Source organism: Mauremys mutica, chromosome 7, assembly GCF_020497125.1.
Source record: "Mauremys mutica isolate MM-2020 ecotype Southern chromosome 7, ASM2049712v1, whole genome shotgun sequence".
In the NCBI taxonomy this organism is placed as follows: domain Eukaryota; kingdom Metazoa; phylum Chordata; order Testudines; family Geoemydidae; genus Mauremys; species Mauremys mutica.
Genome location: NC_059078.1, coordinates 108,221,536 through 108,244,541, shown reverse-complemented (window position 1 = coordinate 108,244,541; position 23,006 = coordinate 108,221,536). Strand labels below are relative to the sequence as shown.

Genomic DNA, 23,006 nt, shown 5'->3' with positions numbered 1-23,006 from the left:
AACAAATCTGGGAGGAGGTAGCTGTATGTGCTCCTTTCTTGTTACACAGTAGAATTGTTTTCCATTGTTTGCCAGCTAGTGCTTCCTGGGCAATTCAGCAGACAGGAAGTGTATGAACAACAAGAGAAAGTTCACAGGTAGCTCGGGTGTAAACACACAAATACTTTCTCTTATTTTAGGACTTCTGAGTTGACCAAACTAATACTAACTTGGTCCAAGGCCTGAGATACACACAGATCTTGCACTGGTATAACTATGTCAGTTAGGGATGGGAGAGAGAGATTTTAAACTGATAAAGTTATACCAGTACAAACCCTAGTGTGGACAGTTATACCGGTGTAAAAGTGTCTAGTACTGGGAACAAGCTATATTAATATTAACCACATTTATAACTGCACCCAGGCTACATTCATCCAGGATGCAGGAGACTTCAGTTCAATTCCTCCCACAGCCTGATGAGAAGGGATTTGAATGGTGAGTTCCCTATTTCAGAGGAGAGTGCCATAGTCACTGGTCTGTGGAATATTATCATGTGGGTCTTCTCATTCTCTTGTTGAAGCAGTTTCACTTTAATTAAGTTAATGAATAACTGGGTCAGAGAGAGTGAGTTGCTCTATAGTCTAGTGGTTAGGGCACTCACCTTCTCCACATCTGGCAGAAGGGGGAAATGAACTGGCATCTACTACATCCCAAATGAGTACCCTAAACACTGGGCTAAAGGCTATGAGGTTTTCCACCCCTGCCCCTGCAATTTAGTGTGGAGTTAGGCATCCTCTGAGCTCACCTATCAGAGCAGGCAACATAGGCAGAAGAGCACCTATCTTCCCCAGTTTGTGGAACATGCTGCAGCTTATGGGGGAGACAGGCATCTCAGTGCCTAAAGGTAGCAGGGTATAGAGGCAGAAACAGGTGGTAAGGGAACTTTTACAATAAAAATTAGGTGGCAAGTGAGTTTAGGCACTTACGGGATAGGGCAGGCAGGGGTTTGTAGATTTCAGTACCACCTAAAATTGGTTGTTAGATGCCTAAATCCCTTTGTGGATGTGGTCTCAGAAGACCAAACACTCCAATAGATTGGGCTTCTCATCAGTCATTTAAAAATTACATATAGTTACATATATTGTCTCATCTATAAACATATAAACATGTTCTTTAGAGTATCACGGGGAGCTGGGAAATCACCTGTTTTACTCAGTCCAACTATGACAATTTAAATTCCAGTTTGGATACAGAACATGTTTCCTCCACTTTTTCCTCTGGCATCTATTACAATCCTGTTTGAGAATTTACTGAAAAAACTAATCCACAACTACTTTTTTTTTTAAAAACAGTTTAAATAAAAATTTAAACAAAGCAAAAATAAGTCAGAGAAACAAATTTGGAATCTTTTGATTGTTGGGGAAAAGCATAACAAACCAGAGACTCATTTCACTATATTCATTTGTAATAGTAAACCACAGATACACATTCTTTGTGCATTTGTAATGTTTTTCTTCCTTCTGCTGAAGGCCCGAGATTACCCTCTTGGGTATACTGAACAGTGTGGGGTACTTCACATACCATATAATTGGCATGCACATTGGTTTTGAATCAGTTTGGGGGTGAAATTTGTTGGCTAAAGCTTTGGAAAATCTGATTTTAGAGCTGTCAGACTGGTTCTATTCACTCTGAAACAAACAAACAAAATTATTCTTTTTTAATGACCCTATGTTACTTGGCCTTTTATCTGTTTTTTCCTATGGTTTAATGATGTTTTGTATTTCAAAATGTTGTGCAGTACCTCAGTAGGGGGGCACTTTATAAATAAAATCCTTATTATATTATTATTATTTTTATTTATTTATTTATTTCCACATGTGCTAAGGAAATGACTACAGGCTTCTGGAAATCTTCCAATATAATATATTTTGATGTGATGTGAGATTTTCCATTGCATGTTGGTATCCATAGATTAAAAATATGTCAAAAATAACTCTTGCATCTTTCCAGCTCGGTGAATTCAAAGTGGAAATAAATGTATTTAGTAGTCAAGTCAACCTTTCCTATACGTTTGTGCTTTAGTTGCCTGTTCTTCACTATTTTGCATGGCAATGTGTTTGTTTACAGATTGTTCTAAGATGTGTACATTTCTGTTTTGGAACGATGATAAAATATGAGTTAAAATGCTCTGCAGAAGGAAAACACATTGTTTTTTGAACTAATCTTACAATTCTTCCACATGTTGCAATCCATAGGAGTTTCTTGTGCAGAAGGCTTGTAGGATCAATCTTTAGTTTATTTTGCTGCTGGTGGTGTTTAAGCATAAGAACATGAGTTCTTTCCAGACCCCATCTACCCTAAGCTCAATGAAAGCCATCACACAGCTTACCATTCTAAACCTTTTCCTAAATTATTTCCTCCTGGTCCTATCACTATCAACGTTATATATAATCACATACACACACTGTGACATCCCTTTCTGTCCATCTCCTTCTTTGTTATGCCCACATTTATTTTACACCATAACACAGAATTCAGTTGCTTTATTACGTAGTTTCTCTCATGGGCCATATCCATCATCATTAAAACCTGGGCAGAGGGGTGTATGTGTTGAGGTGAAAGTAAAGAGAGGAATCCCCCCTTCACACCCATGATGCAGCACAGCAAAGTTCATCCCCATGTCTGAAACGACAGTGTATGATCCTGACATGGTTCCTGTGTGTGTGTGTGGGGGGGTGTTTCCCAAGGATCCAGCTTCACTGTACCCACCTGACTGCCCAGCCCCCATCAACTCCTGCACATTGCCCTTCATGCTACTGGTTCCACTGCTGGAGGAGCTTCTGCACCAGCAGAGACATGGACCATGATTTGTGCCTAAAGGCATAAATCAATTTCAAATTATACTGTACAAGTATAATCACCGTGGCCCAGATCCACAAAAGGACTTAGCACAAAAGGACCTAACTCCACTTTCAGCACCTAAGTCCAAAATTTAGACACCAGAGAGCCTCAGAACTCCTGCTTGGCTGCTGCTTAACCCAGTAGGTGCCTAAAATCCCTCAGTGCCTAAATTTTTTCTGTCAGAGTTCCCTTGGTGCCTACGTTTCTGCCACTGGGCATGCTCACAATGCCTTACACTCTAGCCATCCAGGTGAATATCTCATGCCTAAGCCCCAGAGGATCCTCAAACCAGGTGAAGATAGGATTCCCTCCACCTATCTTGACCAATCTGGTAGGTGAGCTCAGAGCAACGTTTAAGTCCCCTTGTGGATCTGGGCCTGCCTCTCTTCTTCCAATATTGATATTTTAAAAAAATATAACTATACAAAGACAACTATATTTTACCTCCCAATGTTGTTGTGATTCATTACAACTTACTTTATTGTAACTTATGTTTTCATAGTAATTTTAGTTTTCAGTAAAGCTAAAGAATGCAAAAAGCAAGATCATTGCTAATTTCAATGAACCTGCCAACTGTAAATATTTGCAACATGTACTGCAGTATCCATTTTACACAGATATTTATTCCATCATGTGTTTGATGGGTAAGAGTGGTTCAGACCCAGAGAAAGGATGTTGATAAATAAGGAGTAAATAACACTAAATAATTAATACTAAATAAGGAATCCTGCAATTAACAAGGTGGTTTGACTACATGTGTTTTTCATTCTCAGGAATAGATTTATAAATGTAGCACCTTTCTAAGTGCTGTTTTGGATATCGTCTACAAAAAGGACGCTTGGTATCTTGATCACCTATGAATGATGTTTGATAAATGGTAAAACCATCATGACTAGTAGGAATGTATTCATGTGCCCACAGACAGAAGTTTTGTGAATTCTGTTGCCTTCTTTCTGGTTCAACCTTCTTTCGTCCTAGGCTCTAGGAAAAAGATTGAAGGAAAAACTGATAAAAATATACATTTCAGGATCACAGTTTCACTGTTAAAGTTTGGAATGTTAGGGAAGAAATCCATTACTTTGTCATGGAGCAGTTAAAAATTAAAGAAGCACTTACCAAAGTGATTATCAGAACCACTGCTGATCTGCTGCAAGCAGTTAGGTTATAAATATTATTCTCAGACCTACCAATATATACCTTTCTGGTAGCGTGATTAACTATGTTGATGCACAGACAAAGGAAAACCAAACACAGACATCTTGACCTTTGATCTATTATTATGAATAAAATAATAATTCTTTTAATTGCTATAGCACTTTATATATTCAAAGTGCAGTACCAAATAAATGAATCCTCATAACAGCCCAGTGAGGTAAATAACATTATTTACGGCTTACAGATAAACAAAGTGTAAAACCAAGTTTTTCAAAAGTGTCCCTTACTTTTGTGTGACAAATTTGAGACCCAGAGAGTCTGATTTTTCTTATGTGATATACCCACTGGAGTTCCACATGATCAGCGTCTCTGAAAATTATCAGGCATTGAGTATAGCACACTGGGCAAAAAAATGGAAGGTTTTTAACATTAATGAATGCTTTTGGAAATCTGGGCCTAAGAGTTGCCCAAGATCACAAAGGGATTCAGTAGCAGAGCAGGAATCAGAACATAGGAGTTCCTGACTCCCTGCACTGCGCACTGTCTAGTACAGGGTCCCCAATGCGGTGCCCGTGGGTGCCATCGCGCCTGCGTCCTGGCCAGCGGTGGAGCATCCGCCGAAATACTGCCAAATTTCTGCAGCATTTCAGCGGCAACGCCTCTCGATGACACCGCTTGCCGCTGACAAGCGGCATCATCGAGAGGCGTCACCCCCGAATTTCTGCGGCATTTCGGCGGCGACGCCTCTCAGTGATGCTGCTTGCCGCTGACAAGTCACGTCATCGAGAGGCGTCGCCGCCGAAATGCCGCAGAAACTCGGCGGCATTTCGGTGGATGCTCCACCACCGCCATGGTCCTTTGTCTGGCGCCCGCCAGATGAAAAGGTTGAGGACCACTGGTCTAGTAGATCATGCTGTCTCATTTGTTGCCATAGAAACATATCAACATTCCAAATAGGAAAAAAAATCAAAATTGAAATGATTACGCATGCAAACGTAAAAGGCAAAAGAGGAACTTTTAAAAATTTGCTCAGAATGGTGACTCCCTTAAGACAGTGGTTCTCAACCAGGGGTACGCAGAGGTCTTCCAGGGGGTACATCAACTCATCTAGATATTTGCTTAGTTTTACAGCAGGCTACATAAAAAGCACTAGCGAAGTCAGTACAAACTAAAATTTCATAGAGACAAAATGAGAAAGTAAGCCATTTTTCAGTAATAGTGTGCTGTGACACTTTGCATTGTTATGTCTGATTTTGTAAACAAGTAGCTTTTTAAGTGAGATGAAACTTGGGGTATGCAAGACAAATCAGACCCCTGAAAGGTTGAGAACCACTGCCTTAAAATCCCTTTAATCATATATCCTATAAGCTCCTCTAGGCTACTAAACTTCCAGGCAGAACAACTACATAGGGAGGCCTCTATAACTCTTGCTCATCACAGAGGTAAGCTCCATGCTAGCTCCAAATAAGCTGGGAGAGACGGGGTTGTGCCAGAGGGGCACATGATCTATGCTTGTGCAGATCCAGAGTCTGGGATAGCAGCAGGACCGACTCTACAGTTTTCGCCGCCCCAAGCAGCGCACCGAATTGCCGCCAGGAGGCGGGGGCAGTCCGTGTGCCCTTAGGGCGGCAGGCGCGTTTCCGCAGCAGTGGCAATTCGGCGGCAGCTTCTATGTTTAGCTGAAGCCGCTGCAGACAGCTAAATATAGAAGTTGCTGCCGAATTGCCGCCGCTGCGGAAACGCGCCTGCCGCCCTAAGGGCATACGGACTGCGCCCGCCGTCCGCAGCGGCAATTTGGCGCGCTGCTGGGGGCAAAACAACAGGGACTGCCACCCCTTGAAAATTGCTGCCCCAAGCACCAGCTTGGAATGCTGGTGCCTGGAGCTGGCCCTGGATAGCAGGATAGCCTTTATTTTAGCCCCACAGACTGTAACAGGGTATGCTACTATCAAAGCAGAGTATATTAAAACACAATATGGAACTTTTAGTGCATGGCAGCAGGGTCCACATGGATAGTTAGTGCATAGTAGGCTAGTGCACTGTAGATTTACATCCTAGTTGGCCATGCACTAACTGTTCGTAAAGACATGTCCAGAGAGGTTGTGCTGCAGTCCTGAAGCTTGCTCACAGGTTGTTTTTTACAATCCCTACTTTATTGCCTACAAAAAGACCATTTATTCTAACTCTTTGTGAGAAGAGATGAATTTCACCAACACAGCAATGTGAGAATACTTCCAAAATTCTGCTTCCAAAACAGAATGCCAGATCTGCATTTGCACACCAAGCAATCAGTGTATCCGGATAAAAAATCAGTATAAAAACACTTTTGCAAGTGGCTAACGCATAAACCTGTAGACTAAGAGAAAGTGACATGATTTGGGCTGCTATGCTCCACAAGAAGTCAATTATGTATGTATCACTCTTGCCAGATCCTACATACTATTCTAGGTATCTGTAAATGCTATATTATACTGTTATGAGGATTGAGAAGACATACCCACATGTCATTACACATAAGTTACGTCCCAACAATCTGTGCATGTTATCAGTGCTGTTTAGTGTGCATTTTCTCTCATCATCTTTTTGAGCATCCATGAATTTTGCAAGAATATTGTCTTTAATCTCTGGCAGGTTGAGAGATATGAACTTGCTGATTTTCTCCGTGCTGGATACTCACAAAATCAAAGTACTCTCCCACATTCTGTAAACAATGCCTGTTGTCATGGGTTGAAAATGGAAAGTGATTTTTTACTGCTTTCTGAAAAAGAGATAAAGAAAAGATAAGTTATAATATACCTTATGCCATCTGTGTGTGCTATAATCTTAGCCTGCCCTTTTTGACACATGCAAAAATTATGTTTTTATTAACAGAGGCATTATCTGTTAAATCTTCTTGTACATGGGTTTATTCCTGCAAAATTGGCTCTCTGTATTTTTCTCCAAAATCATCAGAATTTAATATTCACAAGACTTATTGAACATGCACACGATTAAATGCAAACCTCCAAATCAGAGAAATCATATTCTCCATAGAAGCACAAAAATATTACAGAAATGTCAAGACATTTTTGTATGGCTCATTAGCGAGCCCTCAACAAATGAAAGTTGAACTACAAAAGGGAACTCAAAACTGAGTTAATCTGAGATTTAAGTGCTGAATACCATCCAGTAACCAGGCTCTGGGAGCCCATTAAGCACAGAACTAGTTTTAAACTCACCTTTTACTCATACTTTGTATTCATTTTGTAAAATTAAAGCACTATTTTAAAAAAGAATCTGAAAATGCATGAACAGAGTTGTAAGAAAGTAATAAATTTAATAATTTACAAATTAATTGTCCATTATATAAAGTTTCAGTCCTATGTGTATAAAATGGTTAAAATATGAAATTCCAAAAAGTATTCTAGACTACTAGACTTGTCTTTTTTGCTTCTCCAAGCATCGTCTTTCGGTTTGTGTTGGTAACGGTTCATTTTTACAACTTCTGTAATGATTTTTACACTTAATATGGCGGCAGGAATCTTATAACTGTAGATCTTCAACTCAAGGGGGCATATCTAGTTTTACTGTGCATTAATACAAAAGCTATTTGAAATAAATTGTGGTCTGTAACAGAAAATATAAATCAATTATAAAGAAAAATATAATTATGGTCCTGATCCTGAAAGGACAGGCAGATGCCAGGGTCTGCCTGCATGGAATCAGCTGCAGGATCAAGGTTTAGGTTATAACTGAAGATCTCCATTTCGTACACTTTATAGACTTGGTTTGGTCTTGTGCTGTGTGCCTTATGACCATATAATCTCTCACACAAACTCAACTAGTCTTTTGCTTAATTATAGATCTGTAGTACTTTTCAAGGGTCCAATTCTATACCTACTCCATGCATAGAAGTCAGTGGGATTTTCATAAGCAGATCAGCCTCCAAGCCCCAATTTTGCAAATAGTTATGCACCAGAGTTATGTTATGCATGTGAGTACTCCCACTGAGTTCAGTGGGACTACTCATGTGTACTTGCTTACAGGATCAGGGCCCTAGGTAATTAATCCTGCATGGATAAAATGCACAGAGCTACCACTGAAATACATCAGTGTGATTAAGACCCAGTCACTTACATCTTTACAAAGGAATAGTGAGTTTGTTTATAGTTTTTATGTGCTGCAGGAAAATTGAAAAATAGAAGATACGTATATATTGAATAATATCTCTGGGAACTATTTAACAAATTAAGTACAGGGGAAAAAAAGCTATAGTAAAAATGGTTTTAAGATTACAGCAAAGTAAGAACAATGAATAATATAATCTAAGAAAGAACTATATTCCTGCCTCTGAGAAATGTAATTAACCTCACAGCCAGGAAGTTCCCTCACACAGAGAGATTAGAGACAGTCAGCTCTGGCACACAGTGACCTTCCAACTCCTTTCAAACTGAAACAGTTTTCATCAGCAGTTTTTTTTTTAAAGTCAAAGCAACACAAACTTTCTCAAACTGTGTTTTTATGACATCACATTCCAGTCTCTTTAATATATCTTCCTTCTCTTTCTGCTGGCATCATTCTAATCCATCATAAATAGATGAAAGGGCCTCCATTAATTCTTCCCGACAGTGAAAGCAGCTACACAAAATAAATGGCGGTCACAACATAAGAAAGGTCATATGAGTATGGACCAATGGCCTATCTAGCCTGGTATTCTTTCTCCAATGCCAGATGCTCCAGAGAAAGCATCCCATAAAATCCCATAATGCTCTGTAACCTTCTATTCCTCTCCTCATTATTCCAAAACTCCCCTCCTAGTCCTAACTACTCCCTTTTAGTCAAATTCTGCTCTTAGTACACTGAGGTCAGTGAAATTACTCTGGTTTTAAACCAGTATAAATGAAATAGAATTTGGCCTCTGGTCTCATGTGATTGTAATAGCGCTATGAAGATGCCACCTCCTCAGGGAGGACAAGAGAAATCATCAAGAAAACTGCAGAGTTGTTCAGTGAAGGGGTAGGAATTTCACCCTACGGCAGCCAGAGACAAACTGATGACAAACTGCAACAAAGGATGCAGTTCGTTGTCTCTCCCAGATTAAATGTGCCAACTTCCAAGAAAGCATACTAGATAAACCCAAACCATGGTGTTCAATGAAACCAAGACATTCAACTCTTTGGGAAAGTGGGTTAAGTTCCCTACTTTCTATGGGACAGGGATCTGAGTATAAGACAGCCTGACTTCCAGAACTGGAGCCCAGTGTGCTATGTATGCTGCAGATTCTGATAACTTTACACGTTAGTCTAGCTGAGGAGCAAAGTTATCCAAAACTGGCTAGTATGGCTTTCTTTTGTTTTACTATGACATCATGTTAAAATGATAGCATTCACCATATATTAATAGCAATCTATAAATAATTAATATTAACACAACTACCATTAATTCTGCCTTTACGGACTCAGAAATCAGGAAATTCTAAAAATTACGATTGTTGCCACAAAGTAAATGTGGCCCCAAAGCACATTCTATATATTTTAGGTATGTGTTAAGAGTTGCCCTTACAAAAAGAGGAAATGGAAAATACTCTAAATGAGCAATGTAGCACAATTAATGTTGTGGATACAACTTTAACTTTGGAATCTACTGTATTAGGAGTGCACAACATTGCAACCCTTGTGCTGCAGAACACTATTTTTTTGCATGCAGTTTCCAGGGGTCTTTTAAAAGAAGGGAAAAAAGCAAGGGTCTGCATGCATGGATCCAATTGTAGGATCAGTGTGCATGCATGAAACTGTCGCCTTTAAATGTTCATAACTTTAAACACACTGTACTGATTATTTTGAAACTTGGTTTGATTTCTAACTCTCAGTAAAGTCTTTAAAAAAAAGAATTCAAGTTTGAAATTTCTGGCTTTAACTGTTTCAGTTATCAAAACAAACTTCCTCAAGGGAACACATATTTCCCACACAATTCAAAATTGCTTACCAAATTTCAATCAAACCGTCATACAGACATATTTTATCCACATTTGTTGGACTGAGACCAATTATAGTATATTTCAACACATAAAGAATTTGTTTTAGAAAGTTATCAGCACTAATAAAAAATAGTAATAACTGAGCAACAGTATATCTTGGGATAAATTTTTCCTTACCACAGATGACCACCAACTTATTCCCTTAAGCATGAAAACTGGAAGCCATTACACTTTTTATGTTAGTTCTTATTCAGATAATTTAGTAAGCATTTACTCAATAACATCCTGCAGCAAGGAGTTCCATAAGTCTATTATATGTCCACAATAACTAACCTGCTCCCGAATTTTGTATACTAGTGGCAATCTCTTCTGAATATATTGAACCTCTTCTGGATTTTGTACCTGTTTTAGCATACACTCTGTGATCGATTCAGGTTGACTATGGAATATTCCAAGGTGCGGGAACTAGAAAATATAAATGTTTTGATCCAGAAAACAAACACATCAGCATCAGAGAATCAGTTATTTTTATTATTTTTATTTTCATTTATTTTTATTATTTGTATTAAGTAGCACTTGGGGCCCCAGTCAGAATCGGGATCCCACTGTGCTACTACCATAAAAAACACAGAGAGCACAATCCCTGCATTGAGGAGCTTCTGATGTAGATAGACAAAATAGATGAAGGAAGGAGAAAGGGATGTATCATACAAAGAGCATATTTAGAATGATGAGTTGCAACATCCTGTTAGTTCTGCAGGGGATTTTCTGAAAGTCCATAATTTAGTGGTAGTTAATGTTGCAGGAGCATCCATCACACAGCCACAGCTGCGAGATTGTTATCTTTACTATTGCTGCTGCTCTTGCTGCTATATGGAAAGATACTGGACTTGATGGCACTAAGCACCTTGCAGGAGATGCTCAGCACATTATAGGTTCAGGATCTTCAGGATCTTAGAACATAAGAACATAAGAAAGGCCGTACCGGGTCAGACCAAAGGTCCATCTAGCCCAGTATCTGTCTACCGACAGTGGCCAATGCCAGGTGCCCCAGAGGGAGTGAATCTAACAGGCAATGATCAAGTGATCTCTCTCCTGCCATCCATCTCCATCCTCTGACGAACAGAGGCTAGGGACACCATTCTTACCCATTCTGGCTAATAGCCATTTATGGACTTAGCCACCATGAATTTATCCAGTCCCCTTTTAAACATTGTTATAGTCCTAGCCTTCACAACCTCCTCAGGTAAGGAGTTCCACAAGTTGACTGTGCGCTGCGTGAAGAAGAACTTCCTTTTATTTGTTTTAAACCTGCTGCCTATTAATTTCATTTGGTGACCCCTAGTTCTTGTATTATGGGAATAAGTAAATAACTTTTCCTTATCCACTTTCTCAACATCACTCATGATTTTATATACCTCTATCATGTCCCCCCTTAGTCTTCTCTTTTCCAAGCTGAAGAGTCCTAGCCTCTTTAATCTTTCCTCGTATGGGACCCTCTCTAAACCCCTAATCATTTTAGTTGCCCTTTTCTGAACCTTTTCTAGTGCTAGAATATCTTTTTTGAGGTGAGGAGACCACATCTGTATGCAGTATTCGAGATGTGGGCGTACCATGGATTTATATAAGGGCAATAATATATTCTCAGTCTTATTCTCTATCCCCTTTTTAATGATTCCTAACATCCTGTTTGCTTTTTTGACCGCCTCTGCACACTGCGTGGACATCTTCAGAGAACTATCCACGATGATGCCAAGATCTTTTTCCTGACTCGTTGTAGCTAAATTAGCCCCCATCATGTTGTATGTATAATTGGGGTTATTTTTTCCAATGTGCATTACTTTCCAATGCACCTGCACGAAGAAGCAAAGCACTCATGGAAAGTGTGTGTACATACATGCACAATGCTGAGGAACCTAGACCTCAGCAACAGTGAGATCAAGCTGCTGCTGCTGCTCTTGTGTAACCTATAATTGAGACAAGTATAAGGTAGACTTCTCCTGGAGGAGAAATAGCAAATTACCTATAAGTAAAAAGAAAGAAGAGAATTCAAGGCAGCTTAGAAACATGGAAAAAATCTCTTGAAAATGTGCTCTGAAAGTAGAGATTTTTTGTGAAAATCTAAGAAAGTTGCAAGGGAAAAATGGATCTAGGTTTTTAAAGTGATTTTTAGTATGTCTTTACAGATTAATTTCTAAGCCCATATGAAACACCAAACCATAGGGTGATGAGATTGTAACATTAAAAGTTATTCAATCAATTCCAATAACGGTAAAGTTGATCTCACTTCTTTCTGTGTTGCTGTCCTATTCATGAAAATGTTGCAAAAAGTTTCCAGTGGGAAAGGGGAAGCACTTTTAAAAAATGTTTCATGTGGATTTAACATCACAGCTCTAGCATGTAATTTGATAAGACCCGTGTCACCACAAACTAATTACAAATAGAAAATAATAATAATAATAATCATTTCACTTGGGGCAACTTTTTGAAAATGTAAATTAATTAATCCATACAATAATGCTGTGATATAAGGAAATAATCATGATTGTCCCCATTCAGAGAAGTGGAAAAAGAGAGAGATTAAAGGTGATCTCTATAGAAAAAACTGTGGTTGTGTTTCTTTCCATTTCTTTATCACCTATAAAAAAGATCTGAGCACATCAGAAACAACAGTAATGTCAAGATTTCTCAGACTCTTCCTTTGTTGGTTGAAAAATTTGTTAGAATCAGAAATGTATATTGCTAGCTGTCTTGGTCCTTAGTAGAAGGAGTAGAGGAATTGAATCCTCCAGTATCTTTTTCATCACAATGTTTCAGTTAAACAAGTATTAACAAAAACAAGTTAGGGTTAAGGCACAATTTTAGTCAAACTATCTCAAGTAACTAGGTTTCATTTTCTTGGTATTGGTAATGTCAATATCCCAGACCAGGGATTGGTGTGCCGAATCTTCATTTATTCACTCTACTTTAAGGTTTCGTGTGCCAGTAATACATTTTAACATTTTTAGGTCTCTTTCTATAAGTCTATAATATATAACTAAACTATTGTTGTATGTAAAGCAAATAAGGCTTTTAAAATGTTTAAGAAGCTTCATTTAAAATTAAATTAAAATACAGAGCCTCCCCTCCCCCGACCGGTGGCCAGGACCCGGGCAGTGTGAGTGCCACTGAAAATCAGCTTGCTTGCCGCCTTCGGCACCCGTGCCATAGGTTGCCTACCCCTGTCCCAGACCATAGAGTAGGTTTGCTTGAAAATTTTCCAAGAAAACTGTTTTTTTAAATGGAAAATAGGGGTTTTGATAAAATAAAACATTTTGCATGAAGTGTTTCCTTTCCACAGAAGAATTTGTTTGATCATTAAAATATTTTGGCCAAAACCTTTTGGTTAGTGAGTTTTCTGCTCAAAACTGGAAAATTTCAGCGGATATGTCAATGAAAACCAAAGGCTTGTTTTTGTTTGTTTCAATCAAAAATTTTCACGGGGTGGGGGAGGGCATAGTCGGACCAGTTTTATCAGAACCCTGCCAGGGTAGACAAGGCCCGGCTGGATTTCTACAAAAGTCAAAGAGAAAGGAAGCCTCGCAGGCCTTCTTCCCCTGTCCCAGGGAGACAGCAGGCTCGCGGCCACGCTTCCTCTTTGCGGGGCCCGGTTAAGAAACGTGCCCACGGCCACCCAGCTGCTCAGGGGCAGAGAAGCCAGCGGGGCTCAGGGCCGTGAGCCAGCCGGATTCCGGCCCGCGCTCCAGCACTAGGGCTGACCGCGGTCCGGGGCCAAACCCTCCCGCCCGCGGATGGGCGGCGCTTTGCCAGCCCCAGGGCTGCGGCGAGCCAGGAGCAACCGGGGCGGTTGCTATCCCGCTTCCCAGCGATAAGCTGCCCCTGCGGGGACCAGCGCGTGGGTGGGTGCGCTGGGCTGGGCTCTGCCCCCGCTCCCCACGGGCGGTTATTCCTGCCCGGAGCGAAGGGGGCTGGCTCGGGTCCTGCTTGGCCGGGGACGGAAGGCGGGTCGCCCCCGCTCCCCGCGCCGGTCTCTCACCCAAGCGCCGTCCCGCTCGGTGCTGGGGTTGGCCAACCTGCCTTTGGGCATCGCTGGGCCCGGGCCGCCACCTGCTGCCGCGCTGCGCGACCAGCCTGCGGCCTCAGCTGCCGGGCAGCGGTTGCCATAGTCACCGGCCCGCGCCGCGGCCCCTGAAACTCAGGGGCCCGCCGTTACTCCGCCAGCGGAACGCCCCCCGCCCCGCCCGCTGGAGACCCCTCTGGGTGAGGAGACCCCCCATTGTCCGGGCTGGGGAGGCCTTACTATGGGGGAAGGAAAACTCCCTGGATTAGGGGGACCCCACTCCCTTACAGGGGTGGAGGAGCTCCCCCCGTCATTCTGGCACAGGGAGATAGATCTGTTTTATGGTTGGTGAGACCTTGCTATTCATCAAGTGTAGGGCCCCTTATTCTGAGGGAGGGGGAGTACCGGTGGGGGTGAAGACTCTATCATCTGAGGGGTGGAAGAGACCCCCCCTTATTGCGTGGATGCCTTCCCCAAAGTGAAGGATCAGGGAGAATGGTGGGACTTACACCTATACAAGGAGATTCCCCTGCTTCACCTATGGATACATTTGTTCTAAACTCATCTCCTTAGGGGAGGGGTCCCCAACACAGTGTCCGCGGGGCATCTAAGTGCCCGCGTACTGGCCAGCAGACGAGCATCTGCCAAAATGCCGCCGACAAGCTATGTCATCCAGAGGCGGCGCCGGCAAAATGCTGCTGATTTTCAATGGCATTTCAGCGGCGACGCCTCTGGATGACGCTACTTGTTGGCATTTCAGCAGTGTGGCAAGGTCAATAGGCGTCTTGTCAGCAGAATTTCAGCAGATGCTCGTCCGCCACCACAGTCCTCTGTGGCTCGTTGTCTAGCGCCCGCCAGACAAAAAAGGTTGGGGACCACTGCCCTAAGGAAAGGAAAATAGCTATACCTTATTTAAAGGAAGCTATTTTTTAAATTCAGGAATCAGCTAAGAAAACATCAGTGGGATCATTTTCCTTTGTCCTTATATGTATTTTGTGATATGAGTCTATGCAACACTTTAAGTGGTTCAGGCTGTACACCAAGAAACTTTGTGTAAAATCAACCAAGTTATATTATGAATCTCCTGCATGTTCATTTACTTAAATCAAGCTGTCATGTGGTTCTGATATTTCAATGAGGTCCAGGTCAACACGCAAGTGAAGACAAAACCATTCTTTCCTGCGTTCCAACGCAGCTGGACAAAAATGAGATAAAGAAACAAAATCTTGGACAGTCTCTTAAGGCAATAGAGACTCTGAAACATGTTTAATTTGTTTAGAACCAATAAAGTATTTTAAAACAAGCATTTCAATAACATTTTGTAATCTGGATGATAATATCTGCAGAAAAAAGAAAGAATTCTAAGCATAAAAACAAGGACACTTGAAAGTAGAATGGCTATCAGAATGTTAGGATACCATTTCTGAAACAGAAAAAACACAAAAATCCCAATCAAATATTATTTGATTTAGAAAAAATATAGTTACAACAGTGATTGATGTTAAAAAGTCAACATCTAGCTTTTTTGTAATTAAAAATTATTTAGAAGCAGAACATTAGCAGTGGAAATAAGCCCTCTCTCCCTGCCTTTCTTTCCCCTATGAGATTGTTTGTGCAGTCAGCTGTGGCTACTTCCACACTTAAGCTTTGTTATACTAACTGTTGCCATAGGATAGTGCTGTGTATAAAACAGGTGCTGTTTTCTCACCAATGTATTGTCTGTAAGATATATTTCTGTACACTTATATTGAATTGTTTTAGACTTACACACATCAGTGTTCATTTTAAAAAATCTCAGTTTTTTAGATGGGCAAAAAAATTCAAAGCCAGTTTATACTGCAGATGAATAAGCAAGGCTATTTGCCAAAAAAAAAAAAGCAAGAGGTTAAGGAAGTGTAAAAGATGACCTACTGATTTCAATATTAACAGATATTACATACTACAGCCCCAATTCTGCAAGAATTTATGCACATGCTTAACTTAATGCACTGTGAGTAATCTCATAAAGTTCAGTGGGACAACTCCAGTATCACCAAATCCAAGTGTTCAAAAATCATGAGTAAGGCCCAAAGAAATCATGGTATTGACTTAAAAAAATCACTAGATTTAAAAAAATAATAAATTTAAGGGCCTTTTATTTGCTTTCTAGCTTTTAGCCTGTAAAGTTAACATTTTCACGCTTTTCTCTGTAACTATGAGGGCTAGAAACTTATTTTTGAAATAAATAAATGAAATAAAAGCTGAGAGTCTCAAAAAATAACAGGACTCCAAGAGCTGGTATTTTAAGAAAAACATCAAATCACAAATCTTGTGATTAAAATGGTGAGATTATGTCATTGTGTGTAGTCATGCATGTGCATACATTTTTGCAAGATCAGGACCTAAATAAATACTCAGCACCCAGTAAGGAGGTTTTCATCATACTCAACATCTTACCAGTTCAAGCGACTAAGAAGGAAATAAACAATATTTTGAACCACCACTGCTTTTAGAACAATTGTAGGAAAAGTTTTCAAATTAGATTATAAATGTTCATATGAACAATGGAATAAGTAAATTATGAACTTAACAATTTAGTTAAGTGCAGGTGAGCATATAACCAGAGATCTACACTGTGAAAATTAACATTAATAGGATTTTAGTGATTTTGAGATAACTATTATTATAACCGTGAGTCAAATGGGGAGATGCATTTTTATCTGATTTAGATGACATCACATCTTAGATCTGAAATTTTTCTTTCACTCTTCTCCAACACTTTTATGTATGTGTATGTGAAGCTTTATTTACTGTTTAACCAACTGTTTAAAAGATTTATCTAAACATTCTCCCATTTATTTGTAACTTTTAAGAATACTTTGTGCACTACAAATTAAATTTAAACCTTCCCCAATCTACTTTCCTATTTTTTTCTTTAGTGCAAATTTATTTAAAATAGATCTGCAATGTACAAACACATCTTGTTTTCCATCACTGATTTTGACAGAATGAAATTTTTATTGTGTTCTTCATAAAACTTAATTTATGTGATACATAGTTTTAAAGTTATAGTCAAAATACCATATCCTTTCATTACTGTATGACATTTGTTCCTTACTTAACATATTAGTCTGCCATTCTACGTTGAAAGCTATAACAAACAATTGCATTACTTCTTGTGAAAATGTACCTTGGTAATGTTGCTAAAAGTATAGAAAAAAGCCTGCTGAAATGGTAAAACTACAATATATATTTTTTTCATTTATCACTTTATTTTGTACAAAAACATTTAAGTAGTTGCCACAGCAGCTGCCTGGGTTCTCTGCACTGAAACTCTGGTAAGCAGCGATTGGCTTCCCCATCCAGTCAGTAGCTCCACCACCCAATGTGAGTCCTTCAAGCAAACTGCCAGTCAACAATAGTGGCTCTAACTCTACCATGGATGACTCAGGATGGCCTGATTAGCTCATTATTTTTGTTTAGGCAACTCGAGGCTGGCATCCCAAAAATCCATAGGTCCATATCATGCCATCTACATTTAAACCTGTGAATAAAAACAAAAGCCTGCAGCTGCCTTTAAAATGTCACTCAATTTACTGGAAAACTACAACTCTGGCAAAGCTTGTATAAGTTAATCATGGGCAGACACTCATTACAAAACTCACTAAGTAAAAGAGGCATGAGATGGCACCCTTGTGACAATGCCAGTCTTGGGAGCTAAGGATAATGAACAAACACTCATCACTGGGAAGATATGAAAAATAGGGTTGTGACACATTGCAAAGGTGGTCTTGTACTACCACTGCCTGTTCTGTAAGCGTTAAAAATGGAAAAAGAAAGGACCTCAGTTTCTTGTCCTTTTGGAATGAAACCTTTCATGGGCACTATATTTACTTTAAAAAACAAATTATTCATATCATATAGCAGAATGTATGCAACATGAAGATCCCTCTTGTGAAATTGGTGATTTCTGGTACCAAAACCTTCAATTCTAGAGGAAAAAATTAGAGATGCAGATGTACACAAAGTGTCGAGTTCAGTCCTCAAATACATCTGCGTAACTCTCACTGAAGTCAATAGGCAAATCTTGAGAGTTTGCTATTAATATTAAGGAGACCAGGATTTGGCACACAGAGAATTATATGTGAATCTCTGATGGCAGAATATGATCCAAACACTGCAACAAGTACAATGCAAGATAACATGTAAATAAGAATTCTATATTGGACGTACATCTTTCATCAGTCTTTTAAATTATTAAGTTATGATGTTTCTAAATACAGAGAGAAAGAAAATAGTGGGGTGTAAGGTGATTGTATCTGTGTTCACTCCATATTCCAACTACAGTACAGACCCGTTTACGGGTGAATCTGCTTAATGCACGGTAGCGCCATGCCGCTCAGCGCTACTTTAACATGCAAGATTTGTTAACACACGGTACACGAACTTGCTGTGAAGCGCTACAGATTTGCCCACTAACTCACTGAGCAGAAACTTGTTGTACGTCTTTACCGAAGGGGCAGCAATGTTAAAGTGCTGCTGCAGCAAAGGATCCTGCAGTGCCTTAAGGTCCCTGCCCCTTTCCCCCTTCCTCGGCTGCTGACGGGGGGGTGGGGCAAAGGGAGCAGCTGCCCTGGGGTTGGTGATTTAAAAGAGCCTGGGGCTCTGGACGGTGCTACCACAGCAATGGCGTCCGGCGCCCCAGGCCCTTTAAATTGCCACGGGAACCCCAGGTGGTGCGGACCAGGCGGCCCCACCCCTTCAACCCAAGGCTACATCTCTTCCGGGGGCCAGAGCCACCCCCGCCCCATACCGGTATGTGTCCTGAGTTGCTTTCTCCTCTGTGTAGTAATAATAATGTTTTTATTAGATTACACATTTGAATTAATATTCTTGCAAAGTGCCATTAACAGATAGGCCTGCAGTATTTGGGACGCTGTGAATATGTATGTAATCCTAGATAATTATACATGTATATATAGATATCTTAAGATATTTCAGCATCGCCCTCTTAACCCAGTCATGACGGCTTGACTCCCGACATCTGTGCGTAAACGGGTCTGTACTGTAAAACCAAAGAAATTAAACGCAAAAACCTATATGATTTTAATTAAACTGGTGTCAATTGGGTGCAGTTCTACTGATTTTAAAGTAGTACTCCAAAGTTATACTGGAGTACCTGAGGTCAGAATGTCATCTTTTGCCTCTTCTCTTCTTCTTACCATGACATTTTTATGCTGTGCACCACTGCTGGACCAGCTTATGACTTCCTTTGTATCACACAATACCCTCTTTTAATTTGAGTCCTCTTTTACTTAGCTTTCTTTGCTACTCTCCTTCTGAATGTTGTCAAGGCCTATCCATGAGCTGGATTATTCTATTGTTATTATATTGGTCTGAATCAGGATTCTTATATTTCATAAAGTCTACCAAGGGATCTTTTGGAAGGCAAACTAGCAAGTAGAAATCAAAACCATTTGTGATGAATCAAGTGTTAGCCCTTTGTACATTGATTTGTACTCTTTTCTATCATTTTGTTGTTCCTGAGTATGACATTAATTTTTCCATTCTAATACTTTGAAGGGGTGTGCCAGACCACTCTTACAGTTTTATTGCTAAAATTTAAATCATGTTTTGTTTTGTTTTAAGGGATCTGGGATTGGACTTTCCACACATTCCTTAGGACATTAGAAATTGTTTCTCCTGTATTCCTTCACACTGTGTATATAGTGGATTTGCTTGTGCTCAAACCACAGGCTTGTTCCTCTTCTCAATCACATCTGATTTACACTAGTGTAATTCCATTGACTTCAGTGGAGTCACTCTCAATTTACCTGGTGTAAATAAGAGAACAGGCCCCATATCTTCAGGCTGTTCTAGGGTTTTGACAGCTCTTTCCCTGCTCCATGCTTCTATTGCAGCAGTTAATGTAGGAAAGAAGAAGCTGTTAAAAATCATTTGCCTAGTTTAGCCAGTAAGTGTGAATCTATTATATTTATAGTGTCCAAGGAGACATGACAACACCATTTCTACATTAATGCTTTCTCTCTCTGTCTTCGTACTACCACACACTCTGGCAAGATATAGATTTTGTAGATGGGGGGCTTGAATGTTGAAGGATGAAAGTTGTAAAACATTGTGGTTTATATTATACAAAATATAAATAATAGTAATAAAGAAGAGAGTCAGGGAAGGCTCTACACTATAGCTGTGGATGAGATTTTCAGTCTTAATAGTTCTAAATTCACTTATTTTGTCTCAGTATCTTTCTGATATATTGTAATACCTGTAGAGCTATCCTTTATAGGGGAGCAATTAAAGTTCACTTATCCATTAGTCCTGTACTACTGGTAACACATTACACATCAGACACAGTATGTCATGAAAACAAGACACTGAGCAAGGAAATAAATTGATATATTGGAGACAGTCCAGAGAAGAGCTACGAGAATGATTAAAGGATCAGAAAACATGCTGCACACTGATAGACTCAAAGAGCTCATTCTAATAAATTTAACAAAGAGAAGATTAACGGATGACTTGATTACAATCTGAAATAATCTATATGGGGAACAAATATTTAATAATGTACTCTTCAGTCTAGAAGAAAAAGGTATAACATAATCCAATGGCTGGACATTGAAGCTAGACAAATTCAGACTGGAAATAAGGTGTAAATTTTTGACAGTGAGGGTAATTTAATCACTGGAACAATTTACCAAGGGTTATGATAGATTCTCTATCACTGACAATATTTAAATCAAGACTGGATTTTTTCTCAAGGATATGCTCTAGGAATTCAGAAGTTCTATGGCCTGTGTTGTACAGGAGGGCAGACTAGATGATCACAGTGGTCCCTTCTGGCTTTGGAATCCATGAATCGATGAAATCAGGAAAATTATATTTTTAAGTAGCACTGTCAAGCAATTAAAAAATTAATCATGATTAATCGTGGGATTAAAAAAATTAATCATGATTAATCACGCTGTTAATAATAGAATTTATTTAAATATTTTTGGATGTTTTCTATATTTTCAAATATATTGATTTCAATTACAACACAGAATACAAAGTGTACAGTGCTCACTTTATATTTATTTTTTATTACAAATATTTGCACTGTAAAAAACAAAAGAAATAGTATTTTTCAATTCACCTCATACAAGTACTATTCTGTAATCTCTTTATCATGAAAGTTGAACTTACAAATGTAGAATTATGTACAAACAAATAACTGCATTCAAAAATAAAACAATGTAAAACTTTAGAGCCTGTAAGTCCCTCAGCCCTACTTCTTGTTCAGCCAATCGCTTAGAAAAACCAGTTTGGTTACAATTTGCAGGTGATAATGCTGCCCGCTTCTTGTTTACAGCGTCACCTGAGAGCAAGAACAGGCGTTTGCATGGCACTGTTGTAGCTGGCATTGCAAGATATTTACATGCCAGATGCGCTAAAGATTCGTGTCCTTTCATGCTTCAACCACCATTCCAGAGGACATGCATCCATGCTGATGACAGATTCTGCTCGATACCAATCCAAATCAGTGCGGAATGATCCATGTTCATTTTCATCAACTGAGTCAGATGCCACCTTTTCTTTTTTGGTGGTTCAGGTTCTCTAGTTTCCGCATGATTGTTGCTCTTTTAACACTTCCGAAAGCATGCTCTACACCTCATCTGTCTCAGATTTTGGATGGCACTTTAGATTCTTAAACCTTGCGTCGAGTGCTGTTGCTATTTTTAGAAATCTCACATTGGTAACTTCTTTGTGTTTTGTCAAATCTGCTGTGAAAGTGTTCTTAAAAAGAACATGTGCTGGGTCATCATCCGAGACTGCCGAGAAGACATCACCCAAGATATGAAATATATGGCAGAATTATGCTTTTGTTCCTTGAAGTTGTGTTGGTGAGGATGGTGCTTTGAGAAATTCTGTCTGCACAAGGCAAATGCACTCAGGATGACTGAAACAGCGCAGCTTATGCCTGCTGCAGAACAGTGCAATATGGGATCCTTTCTCCAGGCCCACAAGGGAGGTTGACCTCACCAATTGACAGGCCTTGGGGGTTCATTAAGTGCACTAGCCACATCTCCTTTTGTGCTCAGGAAGCGCTATCAGCAGTACGGTCCCTTTGTCATATATGAATGTACTGTGGGAAAAGACTCCCTATGTCATATAGTTCTAAAACACCCCAAAAGACTATCAAGAATCTATCTTTAGACTCAACATAAATGTAAAGCTTATTGAACTCATTCACTCTGGCTGGACAATGCAATAGAATTCAATAAGGGCCAGATCTAATGCCCACTGAAATCAATAGAAAGACTACCATTGACTTAATTGGGCTTTGGATCAAGCCCTAATATTCTCCACCTCTACAGCAATCAGTGGGCCTTGTGTAAAACCTAATAGAGATATCTTAAGGCCTGTTTATTCTTTGTCCTCTCTCCCCGCTGGCCCCCCCCCAGCATCCTAGTTATGGATATGGAGGCTTATTTCTAAACCTTACATTGTACTCAATTATGATTTCATTATGCCGACAAATGTCTACTCTGAGAAACATGGAGATCACAAAAGTCAATTCACACACAATCTAAATAACAATACAATGCAGGTCTCTGCAGGATAAAAGCTACTATATTAATTTAATACGAATAATAATTTCATTTTCATTAATAAACTCACTGTGCCTCCCCTGCCATAGACACGTATTTAAACAATTCTATTCTTGAGTATTCAATTAAAATATATCCTTTCCAGAAAACATGTAACCAAACACAGAGCAGTATTTCCTCACATGCTTCACAATGACCCAACATTTCTCTAACCTCTCTTCCCGTGTCCCCATGTATTTTGTAACCTCTGAGATGACCACATTAGCACAAAAGGAAGGAGAAGCCAACAAAATGACATTTGTGTAGGAAATGCATTTTCTGTGAAGTTAAAACTAAACTGTATAAAATGAGCAAACAAGTTACA

The 23,006-nt window shown here is 39.6% G+C and overlaps 1 protein-coding gene across 2 annotated transcripts; it reads right to left on the bottom strand.

Moving 5' to 3' along the window:
- Nucleotides 1–1,923: 1,923 nt before the first annotated feature.
- Nucleotides 1,924–14,196, bottom strand: TEX36 (testis expressed 36). Of its 2 annotated transcripts, none has more exons than XM_045024833.1 (4): nucleotides 14,069–14,196; nucleotides 10,325–10,456; nucleotides 6,713–6,793; nucleotides 1,924–3,861 (listed from the first exon to the last, which is right to left on the bottom strand). In XM_045024833.1, the coding sequence occupies exons 1-4, from the start codon at nucleotides 14,153–14,155 to the stop codon at nucleotides 3,631–3,633; spliced, it is 531 nt and encodes a 176-aa protein (XP_044880768.1). In that variant the 5' UTR covers nucleotides 14,156–14,196; the 3' UTR covers nucleotides 1,924–3,630. The 2 variants fall into 2 exon arrangements, with proteins under 2 accessions (XP_044880768.1, XP_044880769.1); XM_045024834.1 differs by having other exon boundaries at nucleotides 14,028–14,183.
- Nucleotides 14,197–23,006: the final 8,810 nt, after the last annotated feature.

Coding starts and splice junctions, on each gene's coding strand:
- TEX36 (XM_045024833.1), bottom strand. CDS start 14,155: ATGGCAACCGCTGCCCGGCAGCTGAGGCCGCAGGCTGGTCGCGCAGCG. Junction 10,457..14,068: donor GGGCCCAGCGATGCCCAAAG/GCAGGTTGGCCA, acceptor TATATTTTCTAG/TTCCCGCACCTTGGAATATT. Junction 3,862..6,712: donor TGGGAGAGTACTTTGATTTT/GTGAGTATCCAG, acceptor TCTTTTTCCTAG/AGCCTAGGACGAAAGAAGGT.